We start from the raw sequence: 22,724 nt of genomic DNA, 5'->3' as shown, positions 1-22,724 counted from the left end.
GGAGAACTTGTCTAGCCAGCCTCAGCTTTGATGTGCTAACAAGCACAACACTTAGCAGTTTGTCCAGGTTTGAGACCTGACACTGTGACAATTTCTTTCCTCACCTTTTGTTTTTTTCACACAGTGCAGTTCTTGTTCCTCTTCTTCTACAAAACCTTCATTCTAGAAATCCCCAGGACCCAAAGCCGTGCAACCAAAACCCACTCCCAGCGCTTGTCCCCAGGCTGCTGTGACGCCCCCACCCAAACCCCCAACACACACACCCCTACTGTGTGCCGGGAGGTCCCACCCTTTGCTTCTCATTAGCACTCATTGCACCTGACCCCACCTTGGAGCTTGGACTCTCCCACCTGCTGTTTATGACCCCAAACCCTCCAGCAGCTCCAACTCCCATGTTCCTGTCCTCCCATGGAAACAAAGTAATGTTCAACGCCTCTGCCCATCCCTGATGAGACTTCACCCAGGCTTACTCATTTTTATCCAAAGATGTTTTCTGTAGACTGTGGCAAAACCACAGTGCCAGTCCAGGCATGTTAGCCCCATGCCCCAGCCTGGGGCTTCCTCCACATGGGCTCTGATTGGGGGCTATTTGCTCCAGGACCCTCCTTAAGGCCTAGGTGTCTAGTAAGCTAGACTTACCTCAGTCTGACAGGCATCTCTTAACTGTAGCCCATAGGTCTGTGCACCCCAAGATAACTATGATCCAAAATTGTTCTATTTAAAACATTATCAAGCCTGTTTTTGCATTTTTCTTTGTAATTGTTCTTTGTTATATGGTTCCCAAGTGTGAACTTTGTAGACAACAGCATGGTTTTGTAGTGTCAAAAGGTTGCACATGCCTCCCTGTAAAGGAGCAGTTCTCAACCTGTGGGTCGCAACCCCAATGACCCTTTCATGGGAGTCGCCTAAGACCATCAAAAAACGCAGATATTTACAATACACGTCATAACAATAGCAAAATTACAGTTATGAAGTAGCAAAGAAAATAATTTTTGGTTGGGGGGAGGTCACCACAACTTGAGGAACTGTATTAAAGGGTCGCAGCACTAGGAAGGTTGAGAACCTCTGCTCTAGAGGTGAATTAGGCCCCTGACTGTGGAGGCCACCTGCAGTTCTTGCTTGTAGGCTCACATAGCTGGGGCGCTGGTTCACATCAGCCTGGAGAGGCTGGCTCTGTAGACCCAAGAAGGCAGGTGCTGACTATCCAGAATGCCACTAAGATAACGTTTCTATGTTCTCTTTCTGCTCTCACACCCTCCTTCGAACGAATGAATAAGGAATTGTCATTTCTCTCAGAAGCAGCTGTATTTTACCGGTGGATAAATGTGAGTCCCAGCGTTCGCACGCTAGCACTGACAACCTAAATCGTTTTTTTAGAGATCTGGAGTTTGCGCAGTAGAAAACTGGCAATGTGTCTCGGGGTGGAGTTGGAAGGAGCTTGAGCAGCTGCTGCTCCTCTTTGTCTGCACTTTACACTCATTGGCTATCCCACCCCTGCCAGGCTGGAAACTGCAGATAAAGGGCAGGTAGCTGAGTTCTAAACAATTCAAATACATAAGAATATCACTAGCCACTACATAGATTTCAAAGAAATCACATAGCTTTCTCTGAAAGTTTAATGTGACTTATGTCGTAATTCACTACAATTTGGACTTAAAGTTGTCACCTGGGAACTGCATATATGTTTAGCTCTCTGCTTAACATGGTGGAAGAGCTTACTCTCTAACCCTGTGGAGTATCACATAAAAAAAATTTAATCTCCAGCAGAGCTTGGTGGCATGCCTTTAATCCTAGCCATCTGGAGGCAGAGGCAGGTGGTTCTCTGTGAGTTCAAGGCTAGCCTGTTCTACAGAGGGAGTCCAGGACAGCCAGGGCTGTTAAACAGAGAACACTGTATCAAAAACAAAACTAAAAGAATCCAGTCTCACCCTGCCCAGTTGTCTGGATCTCTGTCCTCTTTGGCTGAATGGACTGGGATGTCTGACCTAGCCAGACATCATAACAGATTGTCTGTCCCTCTAAGTAAGTATGTGCCAAAATAGGTCCTGCTCAGTCAGCAGTCACTCAGAGAACAGCTCCCTGTATGCTAGAGAACCACTTGTTTCTATAGTGGAGGCTCAGTACAACATGGGACTGCTTCCTCTCTGGGCTGTGGCCATGCCCAGTCTCACCTCATGCAATGCCAGCCCAGTAGCAGGCTAGACAGGGCACATTTCCCCACAACCTGCTTTTAATTGCTATTGTGTTTGAACTTGAACATCAGTTCCGAGGAGAGTATTCACCAGAAATCAGTAAGTTCTTTGTTTGTTTGTTTGTTTGTTTTTTGAGACAGGGTTTCTCTGTGTAGCCTTGGCTGTCCTGAACTCACTCTGTACACCAGTCTGGCCCCTAACTCACAGAGATCCACCTGCCTCTGCCTCCCTGAGTGCTGGGATTTCAGGCACAAGCCACCATACTGGCTTCAGTAAGTTCTATAAACCAAGATTTAGGGGTTTGGGGTTGTTTTTTTATTTTTGGTTTTTTTTTTCCATCCAATTGTTGAATATAACAATAGTTTTTCTGGGCATGAATGAGACATTGTTGAGTTTGAGCCAGGCCTTCATTCTCTGCATCCTTCTTACAATCTTACTCTAAAGACATGGAAGAAGTCACGTAGTCCTTTGTACACATGTGCACACACACACGCACACACACACAAGACTCTTTATCTGGCTTTTCATTCCAACTTACAATGACAAAGTATGACCCAATCAGGAAAATTCGCATTGTTCTAAAGATCCACACATTAAAGAGGAAAAAAAGACTGAGTCTCAAAAGAGAATATGAGTCATCAGCCAAGGTCTGGGTGGAGTTGGGAAGGAAAGTCTAGGATCCCCCCAGCGTTCCTGGAGTTACATCACATGCGAAGCCATCGTCTCTGACATCATATAAGTCTGCCCAGCTAGTAACTAACAGTACTCAGGCCACTTTCTCTCCTCTTATGACTCAGAATGCTTCCCTGAAGTCCATGCTGACTAGCACCTCGAATCTCACTGTCCTTGTGCCAACCCAGCAAGCCATTGAGGACATGGACCAGAAGGAGAAAACCTTCTGGCTGTCACAGAACAATATTCCATCCCTGATAAGGTGGGTGTTGTTTATCTTATCTGCCATGTTATGTGACTGGTGTCAGGGTGAACATCCCTTAATTCAATGCAAAAAAGCAACATGATCCTTCACGAGGATGGCCCAAGCAACCCTTCCCTGGGTCAGGGCAATTTATCTGTTAACAGCTGACTCTAAACCAATGGTTCTCAACCTTCCTAATGTAGCAACCCTTTAATACAGTTCATGTTGTGGTGACCTGAACCATAAAATTATTTTCATTGCCATGTCATAACTGCAATTTTGCCACTGTTATGAATTGACATGTAAATCTGATATGCAGGGTATCTGATACGGGACCCCCAAAGGGTTTGCAACCCACATTTGAAGAACCACTGCTAAACCAAGCAATGTGCTTTGTATATAACTTAGTTAACCCTCCCAACACCTTTGAGATTGTTGTTACACTTTTGACAGATGTGAAAAGGCACAGAGTGGTTAATGACTAATTCCAGCTAAGGCTGACCACTGCAAAAGTGAGTGTGAAGTTTGAGTATGGGAGAACGTGAAGTTTGAATGTCAGTCTGACCTCAGAGCTGATTCTCCTGTTGCATTTATCCCCGGTGCATGGATTTTTTTTTATTGTGACCCTTATGACTTGGTGCTTTAGACACCACACACTCCCAGGCACTTACGGAGTGGCGGATCTGCAGACCCTGCCGTCCTCACACATGCTAGCAACATCATTGCCGGGAAGCTTCCTTCACCTGGACAAGGCAGACGGGGTAAGAGCACTGTCATCTGTCTCTTTGGGGAATGGTACATTTTTGAATTGTTGTGATGGAAATTTCCAGATATGTACACAGAGAGAATAGATGCCTGTGTGAGCATCACCCAATTACAACAATGATCACACACATACACATTTTAAAAAAAAAAAGAAGAAGAAAGAAAAAGAGAGGAAAACAATAAAAATCAACAACAAAAACTAGGCTACAGCAATATATTCATTAATTTTCTCATCGCTGTAACCAAGTGGGTGCTGGGAAAAGCAACTTACAGGTTTATTCTGGCTCCCAGTTTGAGGGAACAGTCTACCATCAAGGGGAAGTTATGATGGCAAGAGCAGAAGGCAGATGGTCACATTGCCCACAGTCAGGAGAGCTTAATGGGAGGGTGCTCGGCTAGCTTTCTACCTTCTGTGAAGCTCAGGACTCTAGCCCATGGACTGACGTTACTGATATTTAAGGTAGTTCTTCCTATTCCCTTGTCCATGTGCCCTGGGGCTTGCTCCATGGCGATTCCAGAGCCCATCAAGACTTGCTATTACAAAAGGGAAAATCAGGTTTATCCAATGGAGTGTCACTGTGTACATTAACCACACTCCAGGGCTGGCCTCATGACTGGGAGTTCTTGGTCAGCACAAAACGAACCCCATGTTTGTATTTGGGGTTTTATGGGATTTTTTTTTTTTTTGCTTTTTATTTTTTGTCTTACTGCTTTTTTGTTTGTTTTGATTTTCATTTGTGTGTGTCTGTGTATTTAAGAGAGAAAGAACATAAAGTTACATGAGGAAGAAAGTGGGAAGGATCTGGGAGGAGTTGAGGGAAAAGGAAAATATGAACAAAATATATTGTATGGGGCTGGAGAGATGGTTAAGAGCACTGGCCCCTCTTCCAGAGGTCCTGAGTTCACTTCCCAGCACCCACGTGGTGGCTCCCAACTGTCTGTAATGAAATCTGACTCCCTCTTCTGGTGGGCCTGAAGGCAAAACACTCATATGCATAAAATAAAGAAATATTTAAAATATATATTGTATGAAAAAGAATAAGAAAAAAGGAAAGAAAAGATTAGCTCTCAGAAGCAGTAATCCAAAATGCAGACCAGCAAGCTCCTCCTGACATGACCCGGAAAGGGTGAACATATTCAGTTCCACACACTTCATTCTCGTGTGTAGTTAACTAAGACTAGTGACTCAAACCTCCAAGTAAAGCCATCACCATCAGTAACCGGATGTCATGTAAGTAAGCTAGACTATAAGCCTATGGTGAGTGCCTACTCTGTGGACACATGCATCTCGGTGGTAGAGCCAGAGCAGTGGCCATGGAAGAGTGGAGCTCCAGAGAAACTGGTTGTCTCTTTCCAGTTTCCTATAGTCTGCCAAGGACTCCCATGCCAGTTCAAGGGTAAGTCTGGCTTCATGCCTATGAGGGGCTGGGTATTAAAGTCTTTTCATGAGTTGACAAAGTGAAAGTATGCGAGGGTCAAGCAACTACTGCCACAGTGACTCATCAGGCAGAGATGGCTCAGAGCTTCCCAGTCTCCCTGTCAGCCTGTGAGCGCTAGGAAAAGAATCTATTGAGCTGAGCCTACACAGCAGCTTCACCGGCCGATATTGACAGCAGAAAACTCTAACATGTGCTTTCGTGGATATCTTATAAACCTTTGGAAATTCCAGTGACACTCATGTTATTTTCTGAATCATTTAAATAAAAATTTGGAGTACAATATGGCATTGTGGAAAATGACTTTAACCTCAGCCCTGGAGAAAACAGAGGCAGGTGGATCTGTGAGTTCTAGGCCAGCCTGGTCAATATGTCAAGTTACAGGTGAGCCAGGGGTACGTGGTGAAACCCTGTCTCTATAGACAGACAGACAGACAGACATACACATTTACACATATGTACATGTACGTATAAGTGTACACATACGTACACATATGCAGAATGGTGCAAGGATACAACTAGTGAGAAAGAACACATTCTGTGGAGTATGGCCCAGCTGCGCTCTACTCTGATTAACAGCACTATAGTATATAAATCAAATAAGTGTGCCAGGCTTGACGCTGCGGGGCTGTGATCCCAGCCACTCCTGAGGCTGAAGCAAGAGGATCACAAGCTAAAGCCTCCTGGGGCACCGAGAGATGTCATGGCCAGCCTGGGCAACTTGCTGAGCCGCTGTTTTGAAATACAAACTAAAAAAGAGAGTTGGATACGTAGCTCAGTAGAAGAGAGCACTTGTGTGGAGCCCCACATGTAACCTCCAGAGCTCCCAGGTAAATCAACCAAATAGCTGGAAGAGAGGATTTGAATGTTGTCATCCCAGGAAGAAATAAATGATGCGGATGACAGAGAGCCTAAGTGTCCTAATTAGACCACTGCATAGTGTATACAATTGCACTGAAGCACCACACTGCACACAATAGGTAGGTATCCTTATTGATTTTCTTAATTTACAGCATGACTTTGTATTCTCGTATAATGTGATTAGTAAAGTCAGGCTAATCCACTGGTATTTCAAACCATCAATTTTCTTCGAAACAATATCCACCCTTGCATGCCACAAGTCGTATAGGTCCCAAAATAAATCCATCAAGGCCCTGGCCTAGAGGAGATAACCATCAAACATGAGTGTTTCTCACGTTCATTCCTGTGTCTAAAACAATAAAAATATCTCATTTAAAAGGAGATGTGACAGATGGCATGTGTTTCCACAGCCTTTGTTCATGGAACTCATGTGCAGGTTTAGGCAAATGTCCCTCCTCCCAAAGGAATTTCAAACAGAGGTCCCAGTAAGGGAAAAAAGGAAACCAAAATGATTGGAGCTCAGTTGCTCTTGAATGGGAGATAGTCACCGTCTCTATTAGTTTGCAGTGATCTCTGTGAAAGGTACCACAAATGAGGGGGCTCTAACAATAGTTGGTATCCTCATAGTGCTGAAGGCCTCTAGAAGGCCAAGACTGGTATTAGCAAGAGTTGATTCCCTGTGAGGGTAGTGAAGGAACGAGATGTACCAGGCTGCCTCCTTGGCTTATTGATGTCCATGTTGCTGATCTAATGGAATCTTCTCTCAATAGTGCTTTGTGTGAATTCCCCCTACCTTTTTTTTTTTTTTTAAATAAACTAAAAGAGACTGTGTAAGCAGAACATTTGTTCAATTGTTTCAATTGTTAACCGGGAGGCTTATTGCCCCCTTCTGCTAACCTAGGCCTGGAATACTGTCAGCCTCTGAGACTTACTGCTTAATAAGCTCACCCTTTCTTGTTCTTTCTGAGCTCTAGGCTGGCTGGTTCAACTCAGCTGTTCTGGCTCAAACTCCTTTCCCAGCTGAATGATTCAATCTGGCTTCTCTCTCAGCCCCTGAATTACTCTGCTTGGCCTCAAAATAACTCCAGCAGTCTGCTCTAATCTTCTCATTCTCTGGCTCATTCGTTCTTCACCTGAGTCTAGCTTGTTCTCTCTCTCTCTGAAACCTACCTATCACTGTCCCAATAAAACTGTCTATCTTCTCTCTCCTCTCTCCTCTCTCCTTTCTCTCTCTCTCTCTCTCTCTCTCTCATTTTCCCTAAGTAGCTTCCCTTTCCTCTCTCTTCTCATGAGAGTTGGGTATATCCTATCTGTCAAATCTTTACTGCCTAATCATCACTGTTTCTGCCACTTTAGATATCACTTTCAAACACGGGTGCTTCCTTCTACAAACTACCTCTTCCTTCATTGTTTGGGATTAAACAATAAATGCACCACCACACCTGGACCTGAGCTTTTCTTTACTTGATACTTGTTCTATTATACCAGGCTGGCCTTGAAGTCAGATCTGCTTGCCTCTGTCTCTTGGATTAAAGTGATGTTTGTATTCCAGCCTAGAAGGTCTTTGGATGTGATCTCTTGCCAGAGCAGCCATGTTCTGAATTAAAATTCCTCTACAAGAATGGAATAGACTGACAATCAGAGTGTACCCCTCATGTAGAATATTTTTGTTTATCTGTTTATGATGTCTAATGGGTCACAATTTAAAGTATTTCACGGCCCAAAACTACAATGGTTACTGATGCTCAAAAGGCAGAAAACCCAGAGGTAATACAACCCTCAAGTGCACTCACTTTCCCATTGTGTTTGCACTTGCAGAATATCACAATTGAGGGGGCATCCATTGTGGACAGTGACAATGCAGCCACAAACGGAGTGATACACATCATCAACAAGGTAAAGATGCCCCCACCCACCTGGCAGAGTTGCTTCCCCTCTGTGAGGTCTTCTTTTACAGTGCTGTTTGGTCAAATAAAAAATACTTAGCCTTCATATCAAATGAGGCTCACTGTGCTTCATTATCTTTGCTGGAACCTCATGATGCTCTCTGCATTCAATGAGTCACTGCTCTAATTCACCCCACCTCTATTGCAGCAGGGCCTCTGTCGCATGCTGCCTCATGCATATTCTCTCTCTTGTATATGGAAACATCTTAAGAGGCACAAGTCTAAAATCAAGAACAAGGAGGAAAGACATTTGTTATCATTATTCACTCCCCTCCCTGCACTAATGTACCCTTAAAAAGAAGGGGTACAGAAGAACCTAAGGAAAAAAAAACTAGGAAAGCACAGAAAAACTACCATAAGATTTTCATTTTTCACCTAAGTCCCAATTCAAAAGTACTCATAGGCATGAAAAAGAAGGAAAAGGTGGAAAATGGGGTTGTCAGCTAACCCAAGAGTTCCAGTTACTATATTAGGATCTTCATTTTAGAAGAAATTTCCAGCACACAGGAAACTTTCAGAAGGTGGAAGTCTAGGGAGAGAATTAGTTAATTGTATTTTAATTAAAATTGTTCTTATTTGCTATTTATATACTCAATTTTTAAAAACCATAACTGGACTATTTCTGTTCAAAAGAAAGGCTGTTTGGAAGTCTCCATGATTTTCAAAGTCTTTGCAATCCTCCTGCATTATCCAGAGGCTTTTCACGCAGCATTGTGAGGCAAGAGATTCAGCATTCATGGGAAATTATGACTCCATATGATGCCGAGTGACACTGCTTACAACAGTTTTCTCTCTAGTCTTAGCTTTCCAGAGTACTAAAATACTTTTAAAAAACTGATTTAAAAAACATGAAATTGGACTGGGGAGATGGATCAGTAGGTAAAGTGCTTGAAGAGCTGAATTCAGATCTTTAGTGTCTACATAAAAAGCTGGGTATAGTTTCATGGATCTATAACCCCAGCACAGGGGAGCAGAAACAAAAAGATCTTTAGCCAGCCAGAAATACTATACTCTAGGCTCAATGAACACAAATACACACAATCACCTCTTCTCCCTTCTTACATATTTTGAATAGACACTTCCTTAGTAAGATGGCACCTCAACCCACTTCTTACTCTGAGCTTATCACCATGGAATAGTGAGTCCCAACTCTTCAGTGGCCTTCCCACACAGCCCCTATCTACAGAGTATGTTAAATGATAGAGTCTGAGTTCTTCAGTAGCTTATAATCTTGTGGAAGTCATATAACTCCTCCAAGCTTCATTTATCTTTCTTTGTGAAGATTAAATAACACTCTCTACTTCAAGCCTTGCCACTAAAGGGCCTTCAGTAAATGCTGGCTTGATTCCCTTCTTCCTTTGAAATCCCATGGGATATTCTGTATAGAATTTATTTGGCACGACCACTATCCTATACATGATGCCTGTTTCCTGCGATCCTTTAGTGACTCTGTCCTGGAGGCATGTGACTGCATCTCTCTGTGTCCCTCTTCAGAACAAGCACCTTGCCCTATGGTAATTGGAACTTCTGAAGGTCCATTATATTCCACATATCACACCCCCACCTGGTATTCCTTGTGTTTTTTATAACACTAAAATGTGAGTGCTATATTGTCACAGATGAGGCAACACTCCAAAATAAGTAATTGGACTAAGTTCACGATTGTTCTTTTCTAAGCCCCTGGATTTTACTGCTCCCTCATGAACCCTTCTGTCAACTGGCATCATGCCTCCATGGTTAGGATCATTATGTACAGGTGTGTGGGCTGTGTGCTGCATAAAGGCACTTGGTCAAAGGGTGAGTGGAGGTGAAGTCCAGCCCACAGTACTTGGCTTGCTTTGTACCCATTGGGAGTTAAAAACTTGAAAAGAGGAGGTAGCTTTTTCAAAGTACGGGCCTTCATAAATATATATTTTGTTGTGACATGAATATTAAGCCTTCAAAGTTTAGCAGACCATCTCCTCACAGCTCTCAAATCTGTCACGCCTATGGAACCTGAAGTCTCCCACCACACCCCCCTTCAGCTCTGTTATACTGCTGAGGAAGCTGTAGGTCTAGCTTTTAGGTTGTGTCATAACTACACTTTCTATTGCTGTGATAAAACACCATGATCAAAAAGCAACTTGGGGAGGAAAGGGTTTATTTGGCATAAGCTTCCATATTCCTGTTCATCTTATCAAAGAAAGTCAGAACAGGAACTCAAACAGAGAACCTGAACACAGGAGCTGATGCAGAGGCCACAGATGGGGTGCTGCTTACTGTCTTGCTTCATATGGCTTGCTCAGTCTGCTTTCTATAGAACCAAGAACTACCAGCCCAGGGATGGCACAACCACAAATGGACTGAGCCCTTCCCCATCAATCACTAATTAAGAAAATGCCCTAAAGGCAGGACTACTACCTGATCTTATGGAGGCATTTCCTTAACTGAGGTTCCCTCCTCTCAGATGACTTTAGCTTGTCAAGTTGAGATAAAACAGATAGGACCAAGTTTATTCATGGTACAGGGCCATCTTATCACCCACTTGTATAGATGTCCAAATGGCACATACGATCAGTGGATGGAAACTACTACCACATCATAGTCCCTTGCTTCTGGAGCTGCTTGGTCTGGCCACAAGGGAAAGTAGGAAGTGTAATCTTTTAGCAGGAAACTATCCTTCCTAACTCTAAGAGGATATAAAAATGTAGGGTAGGGACACTGTAGCTGTTTTTTGCTGAAAAGAGTCTTTGTCATAGGGGGTACTTCTGGGCCCATTGAAAAGGGACTCCTAAGGTCATAGGACAATGGGAGAGTCTTAAATTGATGAGCTTCAATCAATCATGCAATTGCTGTCTGCCTCCTTCCCTCCTCCCACCCTCCTCAAGACAGGGTTTCTCTGTGTAACATCCCTTGGCTGTCCTGGAACTCACTTTGTAGACTAGGCTGGCCTTGAACTCACAGAGATCTGCCTGCCTCTGTCTCCTGAGTACTGGGAATAGGCATGTGCCACCACACCCAGCTGCTGTCTGCATTCTTCAAAAGACTTGGCAAGTAGAGAGCTATAAGCAGATCATTTGGTAACAGTGTAAAACCATGTGGTTTTTCTGGGAAGGTTGAGGTATAGGGAGAAACAAAGTAGGTCAGTGAGAGGAAGCGGGCATAGAGTTGATTTAGGATGACAGTGACTAGTCCCATTGCCAGGACTGCTGCAACAAAATGAGCTAGAAGTAGCAGCAGGGAACTAGAGAGCATCAAAGGAAGGGAACAGAAGAAAATAGAGGACTAATGTAAAGAACTGTATCCAGCCTGGGGTGAAAGGGATAAAGGTCTCCTTTAGCCACTTTCTTCACAGCATCTAAAAGATCACTTGCAGATGTATCAGGAACAAATGGAGCTGTTGTGAGGTAAGAGCTATTGGGAGAGATTATACGGAACATTTGAGTACAGGGTAAAGTTCAGTAAGTAAAATATTTAAAAGATAGGATAATAATGTAAGTATGAGAAAGTAATCCAGAGGAGAAAGTTTCCAAAAACTCAGAAATGTTTCTGTCTTCCTCTAATCTAGGTGCTGGAAAAAAAATCTGTAAAGAAACCAGAAAGCAAATATTAAATTTCCAGGTCCCCTGATCTCTATCACTATTCGACTCTTTGTAATACAAAATTAACCTCAAAAAACATGTAAAATAAATTTCTAAGACTGTGTTCCAAAACAAACTTTACTCTTTTATTGGCAGTGGTATAACAAATTTAATTGACACCAGTCACTCTGAAAATAGATAACAACAGTAACAACAAAAAAGCCTAACAAGCTCTCAGAATTGACAAGAGTTTACCAAGAGTCAAAACAGATTCAAAACTGCCTGAATTCATGTTACAAAAACTACATACAAATGTTATAGTTTAAAAAAAAATCCATATAGCAGCTGAGCTATGGTGGCACATGCCTGTAATCCCAGCACTCAGGAGGCAGAGGCAGATCTCTGAGTTGGAGGCCAGCCTGGTCTACAAAGTGAGTTCCAGAACTAGCCAAGGCTATACAGAGAAGCCCTGTCTCTAAAAAAAACAAAAACAAACAAACAAAAATCCATATAGCAACACTGTACTGCTTCCTGGAGGCCCACACTCTGGGTCCTTTACCTGAGGGAAACAAGTTCCTCCTTTGCACATCAAATGGCAATAATTCCAATGAAGGTAAGTCAATCTCCTGGTCAAAGAACTACCCTTAGGAAAAGGGAGCTCAACCTTAAACCATGCTAATGAAATAGATGTTAACAATTAATTCTTTGTACTAGGAGCCTAACAGAATAGTTGAGTCAACTATTAATAGCCCCATTTTATTTTAATAATAATAAAAACAATAGAAAAAGAAAAAAAACATGAGTTTGAAGAGTATTTTAAAAGAGAGAAATATAAAATATGAGTCTTTTCTATTAAATACTATAAAACTTGTACCTTGTACTTAGGAATTATATTTTTGTCTTTCTCATAAGATTTGCAAATGTTATAATCCCTCCCCTCACCTCAAGTAAAACTTTCGTTTATTCAAAAGGTCCTATTCCTGTTCTAGAAATTTAATAGCCTGAAGCAGTGACTCCTTCCCCCTTCCTCCATTTTCCTGTGCACCAATTCTTTTCAAACTAGCCAAATGAGTAAGATTGAGGTCAGACCCCAACCAACAGGAAAAGACACAATCACCACCTTCCTCAGAATAAAAACCAGTAGTACACTTCCTCTGTGTGTTCCCTCTTCCTGAGCACAACCTCTTGATCAGATGTAGTTTGTTTTGCTGGAAAAAAAAATTATTCCAGACCTAAGCAGGCTGATCTGCACTACTGTGCACTCTGCTGGTGCTTTATAGAGTGTGGAAAACACAGGGCTTCGCATTTACAGACCAGTAATACAACATATTCCTTAGTAGTCCCTAAACTGGATACCTGGGCCAGAGGAAATCCCACCTTCTCGACTCTAACACATCTAGTAAGTTACTCAAACCAGGAAGACAGAGTTCCCAATCTAACCCATTTCACTATTAAGATTGAAACCTATACTCCATTTCAATAGGGTCCACACACAAGGGCAGAAATGCCATATATGTGACCATGGTGCTTTCCTCCAACCTGCTTATCAAGTAAGAAAGAGTTCTGGGTCTTCTCAATGTCTATTCTAAAAATTGTCTTATCTTTTAATGGAGATTAAAGATCTTCATGTAATGGTAAGCTCATTTATATGCGGGACCCCATGTCTGTTACTCTGCCTATTCCTCTGCAAAATAGGCAAAAGCCATGTGTAAGTAAGTCATACTAGAGACTAGCACCCTGCATATCCTATGAAGTTCACAAAGGAATACATTCCAGTCCTTACAAATACTTGACTTATAAAAGAACTTATTATGAGTTATATACCAATTCCTGAGGTGGGAATATTTTAATAATAAAAACATTTAGTACTTTATAGGCCATAGGCATATGAGTTTTGTTTTAAGACACAACTTTTAAGACAACCCTGAAAATATAAATCAAAATTATAATATGGTAAGCAAATATTAACAGAAGTTAATTTCAAAAATGTGTTCTTAGAAAGCCATACACATGACAGTGCTCCCATCTCTCAGCACTGCTGTGTCTTAGCTGCTGCCTCTAACACTCCAGAACATGCTCTTACTTTCACCTAACCATTTACAAACAAGCAGAAATTTCCTAAAGTGAAAAGACAAGTATTTATAGACTTCCGTTTTTATCATTTAACATGGAAGCTACTAATAAGGGATATATGAAATACTGAAACTTAATTCTCATGACTGAGGAAAAAAAAAACCTTAAAAGTAACTGCTAAGACAGAACTACAGCAATCAGTGCATCTGGATTAGCATTTACTTCTTAACCTAAGTATTCCTGAGCACTTGCAAAATCCAGAAAAGCCACAGAAACCAACACAAGAGAGCAAACAGGGTACCAAAGTCAGCCCAAACTACTGCCTAGGACTTTTGTGGTTCATACTCAAAGTTCAGTCTGTGTTTAACATTTTTAAGTTCAGACATATCAAAACCTAGAAGTATTGAGGGTCTCTGGACTTCTATTGCCTTCAAGCAAATATATCTTCTTGTTCCAAAAAACAAAGCCACATTAATTTTTTCCATCTTCAAGAATAAAGACAATAATTCAACTTCTTTTCTGCTAGGATATGGTTTCTTTTGGAAATAATCTCTAAGAAACTGCTTTTTTTTCTCAGAGGAGTAGTCTTTGCATTTGGTAGGATCTAATGCTAGGATCTGGAGTAAATCATTACTGGCCTCCAGTTCCTTAGTTGTGCTTTCATTCCTTTGTCTCTTCAAAAGCACAGCACTAGTCCCTTCTTCCGGATCAGATGCTTCATTACCCAGTACATGCAAGGGCCCTTTCTCATCCCTCTTCTGGTCTTCTGGCTCCAAATGACCATCTGGCCACTTTCTTTTTAAGGGACAGGTAGAATCAGTAACCTTTTCCTCATTGGCAAACTGCAGTTCACTGTTCTCAAGAAAACTGGACCGAACTTGCAGGTCTGAGCTATCTTTGGGAGCATGTTCACAATGCAGCAAATGAAGAGCGATGGCCTCCAGAGTCAAGCTTCCAGGGTAGATCCCACCACAGTGGACACACCTAAAGGTGGGAGAACTGAGTACTGTACAGGCCGTGGGCATAATATGGTGTCTGTCCTTCAAGTGTAACATGTAGGCATTGGCTACCATAAATGTGCTCAAACAGAGGGAACAGGTCAGCTCTTGTTTGCTGAGCTGAGTTACCTTAACCTGAGACCTCATCTTAACATACAAGGGCACCAGCGATGTGGAGTATAACCCTGAGAGGATAGCCAGGTAGACCTCCTGTTCTCCAATCTCCTCTGTTGGCAGAGTGATGATGAAATCAAGATGGGGGAACAACAGGTTGCCTTCAGCATCTAGGCTCAACTGGAAGCCCCTGTTACTATAATCCAACAATAGCTTCTTCCTCCCAAGGTGTTTAATTTTGCTGTGCTCCAAGAGACCCTGTATGCTGTGGAAAGTACATGGGCAAAACAGGCACCCCACGCCATGTGTAAGTAAGTGGTACATTAGCTCCTCCTCTGAGACTAGGCATTGGCAGGAGAGGCAACGCATGGCCTTCTCTCTTGTCCACTTTAGAAATGGTGCATGCACTGCCAGCTTTACCGGTTCAAGTTTCTCACTGGAGTTGAACTCACTTTGTTTGTGAGCCACTTCCATGTGAGCCTGGTAGACATTGGATGGGAAGAACACATTGCAAACTGGGCAGATTTTCCACTGCTTGGCCTGTCTGGCAACCAGATTCATATCTACCTCAGGTGAAGAGACCTGAACAAATATGTTCTGGTCTGCACTGCTTACCAGCCCCTGGGAGGAAGACAAGCTGGATGGAGCACTGGAAATCTGCATACCCATACTGGGGGATAGGAACTGCGTAGACACCTGGGATGAAACAGTCATGAGGCTAGCACCCTGAGGAATAGGCAGAGTGACAGGCATGGGGTCCAGCATGTAAAGGGGCTTCCCATTGACCTGTGTTCCTGTTAGAAGGAGCTTCCTGAAAACAGAACCTGACTTGAGGAACATGGTGTTCTGTGAAGTGTCAGCTCTTACTAACTGGCTCACCGGCAGGATGCTGGTGCCAACAGACTGATTGAGCTGAAGCATACTGGGCCTAACTGATGGACCAAGCAGAGGAATACCAGAGCTCACACCCTGGTTCACAAGGATATCTGAGACCACAAGTTGTTGGGGGGGTTGCAACCCAGGTGATACCACTTGACCTGTAGGGAAAACCCTACAGGACACAGTCTGACAAGAGGTAAGAACCTGTGAGGGGGCTGTCTGACCTACATGGAGAACTCTGGACTGTACTGCTTGGCCAGTGGGGAGAAGCCCAGAAGCTACAGTCTGTGCAGGAATCACAGAAGCAGGGGTCATCTGACCCTCCGGAAGGCCTGCCAATGAGACCACCTGACCCACAGAAATTGTTCCTGGTGATGTGGTCTGGAGAACCCCAGGGTTTTTTGAAAAGCCAGAAGTCAGAGTACCAGGCCTGATCAGTCCACTTGTGGGCTCCACTGGCCTGCTTGTAAGCCCCACTGATCCGACTGCAGGTCCCACTGGTCGACTTGTAGACCTCATGGGCTGTGTGAATGGTAAAATCCCAGATTGGATGGCTTGACTCATTGAGTGATTGTTCACTCCAACAGACTTATTCACAGGCCCAAGTGGCTGGCTCACAGATAGTGCAGGAGGGTCTACAGGCTTATTAGGTGAAGCCTTGCCTGAGTAAAGGTCAGTTGAGGGAGCTGAAGGCCTCAGTGTGAGGTTGGTCTGGCCCACAGGTAGAGGGCTAAAAGCCACGTGGGACTGGGCAGTATCAGAAAGAGAATTGGTGAGGCTCCAGGAAGAGCCTGGGACCCCCTTTGGTGGCTGTACATTGGCAGAGGTCACAGGTTGGGCCAAGGTCACTGGCTGTACCATGGCTGGGCTTGGTGTGTTCTGTGCCAAGGCAAGGTGAGACCAAGGTGGCTTGGCTGGAGCAGCTGCGTATGTAGCCCTGCTGTGCAGCCCTGGTGGTCTGGACAAGCCTGCCTTTGGAACAATGGGTGTTTGCTTCCGAAGCCCCGTCCTCTTGTTGTGTTCTGAAATTATAGACCTCAACTTATTCTCCAAATCCTTGTGTATATCTGATGTCAAAATATGGGCCATCAGATCATCCTGGCTGCGCATACTGGTACTACACTTTTTACAAAAGTATCTTTCAGGTGGTAGAGTGCTTGCCACAGAAAGAATATCACTGGCTGTTGGCTGTTGCTGGTCTTCCTTAGTTTGAAGGCCAACATAGGCATTAAGTAAAGAGTGAAAATGGGTGATCAGCACATGCTTCTTCATGCTACAGAAGGAAGTGTTGGAAAAGTTACATTTTAAACATGTGAAATGTCTTATATAACCCTTCAGTGGCTTCCCATTGCCCAGAACCTTGTCCTTGGGGCTGTGAACTTTCACAGCAGCTTCATGGAACAACCAGAAGTGCTCACTCACCACATCAGGCCGTGAAGCAAATGAGCAATCTGGACACTGGATCTGCAACTCTTGGTCGGCCTCATCTTCATGGCAACGATGCAAATGATTTTTGAGAGAAGCAAGCACATTTACTGAGTATTTGCAGAGGCTACAGCAGTATGGTTTGCTTCGGTACCTCATTTTCTTCCTGAAAAATTCCCCTGGAGCAACATCTGGCCAAGATGTATTATAAAAGTATCTGTCACTTGGGTCAAAGCCTTTAAGACCCTTCAGCAATTCTTTGCTTCTGTCAAGTCCAATCTTCAGAAGCATGCTCTTCACCCATGGCCGCATACTTCTGACATAGTCCAGATTTTCCACAGGCACTTGAAACATCTTTAAAATGTTCTGCCCTGCAATAAAGCATTTGCTCAGTGACACAGCTCTCAGCCATGAGAACCCAGCCTGTACCTGCTTCCTATAACCTCCGCCAGCCATGCCTTCAGCCCTCCATTCCAACCCTTCTCCCTCCCCTCCCCCCCACCTGCCACCCCAACCCCAGGCACAGACTGCCACGCCGCAGTCCTTCCCGGGCCTCACACACAGGCCTCACATCACAGCCTTCCCTTGCGGCTTCCCGTCACACCAGAGCCTCCCGCCACGGTCCTCCCCCGGCCTCGGGTCACACACGGGCCTCGGGCCACACACGGGCCTCGGGCCACACACGGGCCTCGGGCCACAGTCCTCCCCTGGCCTCCTCCAGTCACACACGGGCCTGGCATCACAGCCTTCCACTGCGGCTTCCGGTCACACATGGGCCTCGGGCCACAATCCTTCCCCGGCTTCCGGTCACACACGGGCCTCGGGCCACAGTCCTCCCCCGGCCTCGGGTCACACACAGGCCTCGGGCCACAGTCCTCCCCCGGCCTCGGGTCACACACGGGCCTCGAGCCACAGTCCTTCCCCGGCCTCCTCCGGTCACACACGGGCCTGGCATCACAACCTTCCCCTGCGGCTTCCGGTCACACTCGGGCCTCGTCCTTCCCGCCTCCTCCAGTCTCACACCAACCTTCTCGCGCCCGAGCCCCCAAGTCTTCACTTACACTGGGAGGCCCTCAAGCCTCTCCTCTGCCTGCTAGTTGGCGCGGCTCACCACCCACATGCCTTCCTTCACAGGCACGAGAAGATGGCGCCTGAAGACGGCGTCCAACTATCACACATAGGAAGTGACGTTTTCTCATTTGCATATTCGCATCAGGCAGCCAATGGCATGAAGAGTGCTTGAGTGGCCTCCTCGGCCTTGCCTTTTCTCTTTCCGCCCACCCTTCCTCCAGGCACTGATGTCCTGCTACCTGTCAGTGTTGTCCCATCTCCTGTCATATCTCTTCAAGGGTGAGATACAGACCTCATCCACATTCGTGTCTCCACATCCTGAGCCGTACTAGGCACCCAATGTCAGTTCAAGACTGAAGGAAGAAAGAAAACGCTACAGCGTTGAGGTTTTCTGTTTGACAAGGTTCTAGAACAAGAAGGTTGCACTAGTTGCTTTGGCCAAACAATTATCCATGCTAGGCTTGGAAATTGTAGTGTCCATGTGGACCAAATAGGGCCTGGTTGAGATGGGGGAGGAGAGGCAACGTATAATTGCTGCTGCTACTCCTTACAATGAATGTCGTTTATGACAAAGGAGACTCAAAGAACTCAGACTGAGTGTGGTAATACATGCCTGTAGTTCCCACACTCAGGAAGCTAAATCAGGAGGATCACAGAAAGTTTGAAAACAGCCTGGACTTCGTGGCAAGATTCTGTTTCAAAAATGAGAAGAATAAAAGGGGGAGGGGTCAACTAGCTGGGGAAATGTCTCAGCAAAAGCTACTTGCCACGTCTGCACAAGGCTCTGAGCTCCAAAAGCCCCTCCTCTTTCTACTTTCCTCTTTCTCCTTCTCCCTCTACCCCCATCACACACACATAGAAAGAGAGAGAAAAATCTAACTGTTTATGTAAAATTGGCTGTCGTTTTATTTTTATCAAGCAAAGCTTTTTCAGGCAAATTCAGGTCACTGGATTGTAGTAGACTTAAGTTTCTCAGGATAAGCAAAGAATTAACAGAAGAAGTTAATGAAAGTTAGAAGGGATTTCGTAGCTGGATCCATAAAGTCTTTTGTACAAGATGAAATTTTCTCTAAATGGAAAATAAAATTAAGAGAAAGAATTAAAATTGAACTAACATTTCAAAGTTCCTTCCAGCCTAGTCAGTTTGCATCCTGGAATAACTTATTCTGTAAATAAAATGGTTTCAGTCAATTCTTTTAACTGGCCAAAGAAGCCAGTGGGACTTCCATAGTTATCAGTGAACAGCAAATGGTACCAAAATTTGCTAACTAGAAATCTGGGGCTTCTTTTCCCAGGTGCTGGTTCCTCAAAGAGGTCTAAGTGGCTCCTTACCAAACCTGCTCACCCGACTGGACCAGATGCCTGACTATTCCATCTTCCGAGGTTACATCATTGTAAGTAAAACCATTTTGAAAAACCATTTTGTCAAGCTGTCTAGGAACTAGGGTCCCCTCACTGTCTGTCCTGTCTTTGCAGCAATACAACCTGGCAAATGCAATCGAGGCTGCAGGTGCTTACACAGTGTTTGCTCCAAACAATGAGGCCATCAAGAAGTATGTCAGGGAGAAGAAGGCCACAACTCTAGTGAGTGTCAACAGCTGCAGTCAACATCTTCTCTTTAAGATTTCTTTTTAAAGCCAGATGCGATGGCACACACTTGTAATCCCAGCACTTATGAAGGAAGGGGCAGGCAGATCTCTGTGAGTTCAAGGCCAGCCTGGTCTACAAAGTGAGTCCAGGACAACCAGGGCTACTCAGAGACACTCTGTTTCAAAACACAAACAAACAAGATTTTTATTGTTTCTGTGTTTTTAAAATTTTTTATTATTTGTTACTATTTATTCACTTTGTATCCCAGCTATGGCCCCCTCCCTCATGTTCTAATCCCTCTCTCCCTCCCTCTTCTCTCCCTATGCCCCTCCCCTAGTCCACTGATAGGGGAGATCCTCCTCCCCTTCTATCTGATCCTAGCCTATCGGTTCTCATTAAGACTGGCTGCATTGTCTTCCTCTGTGACCTGGCAGGGCTGCAAACTCCGGAGGAGGTGATTAGAGAGCCTGCCACTGAGTTCACATCAGAGACAGTCCCTGTTCCCCTTACTAGGGTACCCACTTGGAGACTGAGTCTATGGGCTACATCTGAGCAGGGGTTTTAGGTCCTCTTCATGCATGGTCCTTGGTTGGGGTATCAGTCTCTGCAGGACCCCCAGAGCCCACAGGTGTGGAAAGGATCTTCACCAAACCTATATCTGACAGAGGGAGGTCTAATATCTAGAATATATAAAAAACATATGACAGGAGTCTACCACAAAAGGCATCTGAAAGACTCTACCTAGCAGTGTTTCAAAGTAGACACTAAGACTCATAACCAAACCCTCGGCAGAGTACAAGGAATCATATGAAAGAAGGGGAGTTAGTATGATATGGAAAGGATAGGAGCTCTACAAGGACCAAATATATCCGGGCACAGGGTCTTTTCTGAGACTGACACTCAACCAAGGACCATCTATGGATATAACCTAGAACTTCTGCTCGGATGTGGCCCGTGGTAGCTCAGTAACCAAGTAGTTTTCCAAAGTAAGGGAAACAAGGACTATTTCTAACAGGATCTCAAGGGCAGGTTCTTTGACACCCCCCCCAGGGGAGGAGCAGTCCTGTTAGGCCACAAAGGAGGACTTTGCAGCCAGCCCTGAAGATACCTGATAAAACAGGGTCAAATGAAAGGGGAGGAGGTCCTCCCCATCAGTGGACTTGGAAAGGGGCAGGAAGGAGACCAGGGAAGGAGTGAGGGGTTGGGGAGGGAATGAGGGAGCGGGATACAGCTGGGACACAGAGTTAACAAAATGTAACATAAAAAAGAAAAATAAAATTAAAAAAAAAAGAACTTAAGAAGTTAAACAGCAACAAACCAAGTAATCCAATTAAAAAATGGGGTTCAGAGCTAAGCAGAGAATTCTCAATAGAGGAATATCAAATGGCAGAGAAACACTTAGAGAAATGTTCAACATCCTTAGTCATGAGGAAGATGCAAATTAAACAACCCTGAAATTTCACCTTACACCCATCAGAATGGCTAAAATAAAAAACTCAAGTGACAACACATGCTGGAGAAGATGTGGAAAAAGAGGAACCCTCCTCCATTGCTGGTGGGAATGTAAACTTGTACAACCACTTTAGAAATCAATCTGGTGCTTTCTCAGACAATTAGGACTAGTGCTTCCTCAAGATCCAGCTATACCACTCCTAGGAATATATCCAAATTATTTTTATTTTTAATGATATGTGTGTGTGCATGTGTGTGTGTGTGTGTACCTGAGTACAGATGCTCACAAAGGCCAGAGGTATAAAATCCAGAAGTGTTATAACTCCCCAGTAGTTCCAATATCCATACCAGGAACTGAACTAGGGTCCTCCTTCACTGTAATACCCACATTTAATCAGTGAGCCAGCTGTCAAGCGTCATCTACATTTTCAATTCATCAGTCATATGCCATTTCATGTTTTTGTCAAAACCTGTTCATTCAGCTCTGCATACTTAATAGAGATACCCAAGCATGTCACAAACCTTCCCATGTCACACTACTGTGAACACAAAGAAAGAGAGAAACTAAAATATTTAACAAAAAAAAAATCGTAAGCTGAAGACATTTACCTAGTGTTCATAAAAGCATGTGTTCTCTCTCTCTCTCTCTCTCTCTCTCTCTCTCTCTCTCATTGTTTTTTTTTTGTTTTGTTTTTCAAGACAGGATTTCTCTTTGTAACCTGCCCTGGACTTGCTTTGTAGACCAGGCTGGCCTCAAACTCACAGAGGGCCACCTGCCTTTGCCTCTCCAAGGGCTGGGATTAAAGGCATGTGCCATAATGACAGGGTTGTGTTCTCTCTCTCTCTCTCTCTCTCTCTCTCTCTCTCTTTCTCTCTCTTAAATGTAGAAAAATGGCTTAACATTTCATTAGGGATATAAAATAAAAATCAACTGAAAATAGTAATTTACATATCAAAGAAACATTTATAATTATAGTCCAAACCACTTATGTAGGCAGAAACCACTGTGCATTTTCTTGTAGAATTTTCCTCCACAGAGTCATTTATTTTAACATCAGAAAAAAAAAAAAAATACCCCTTTTGCCACTGCAACTTTTTTTTTCTTTTTCTTTTTTTTTTTTTCTTTTCTTTTTTTAAGTCTTTGCACTGGTATAAATGATTGCAGCTATTTTGGAATGTTTTTAGGTGCTTTTTTTTTTTTAACTTGGAGCTATATTATTTTAAAGTACTAAAATTCTTGGAATGATTTTCATAGTCTTGCCACTAATATTATTTTATATTTTATCCAGAAACACGTACTTTTATGGCATCAACTGCTATATGCTGAATTTTTGAAACTGAAATATTTGTAATATCAAAGAAATTATTTTTTAAATCTACTCACCACTTTTAGCATGCCTGTCTAGATGTTCTTGAAAACTCCACCTGGAAATTCATAACTCATCT

At 43.7% G+C, this 22,724-nt stretch overlaps 2 protein-coding genes across 4 annotated transcripts in view; one reads left to right on the top strand and one right to left on the bottom strand.

Moving 5' to 3' along the window:
* Stab2 (stabilin 2) overlaps nucleotides 1-22,724 on the top strand; it is a 169,786-nt gene that overhangs the window by 82,330 nt on the left and 64,732 nt on the right. For 2 of the 3 annotated variants that reach the window (XM_060377858.1, XM_060377856.1), the window contains exons 28-33: nucleotides 1,278-1,325; nucleotides 2,990-3,126; nucleotides 3,755-3,869; nucleotides 7,989-8,066; nucleotides 19,532-19,630; nucleotides 19,713-19,820. In XM_060377858.1, coding sequence (XP_060233841.1) covers nucleotides 1,278-1,325; nucleotides 2,990-3,126; nucleotides 3,755-3,869; nucleotides 7,989-8,066; nucleotides 19,532-19,630; nucleotides 19,713-19,820 — 585 coding nt within the window. The remainder of the gene's footprint in view (nucleotides 1-1,277; nucleotides 1,326-2,989; nucleotides 3,127-3,754; nucleotides 3,870-7,988; nucleotides 8,067-19,531; nucleotides 19,631-19,712; nucleotides 19,821-22,724) is intronic. The other variant, XM_060377857.1, reaches the window with a different exon arrangement.
* Nucleotides 14,091-17,519, bottom strand: LOC110562789 (activity-dependent neuroprotector homeobox protein 2-like; the record flags this gene model as incomplete). The annotated part of the gene is made up of 1 exon (XM_060377859.1): nucleotides 14,091-17,519. A coding segment is annotated over exon 1 (3,429 nt), but the record flags the coding sequence as incomplete, so codon positions are not given.

This window comes from Meriones unguiculatus, chromosome 2 (assembly GCF_030254825.1).
Source record: "Meriones unguiculatus strain TT.TT164.6M chromosome 2, Bangor_MerUng_6.1, whole genome shotgun sequence".
Lineage (NCBI taxonomy): Eukaryota > Metazoa > Chordata > Mammalia > Rodentia > Muridae > Meriones > Meriones unguiculatus.
This window is presented reverse-complemented; position numbering and strand designations above follow the sequence as displayed.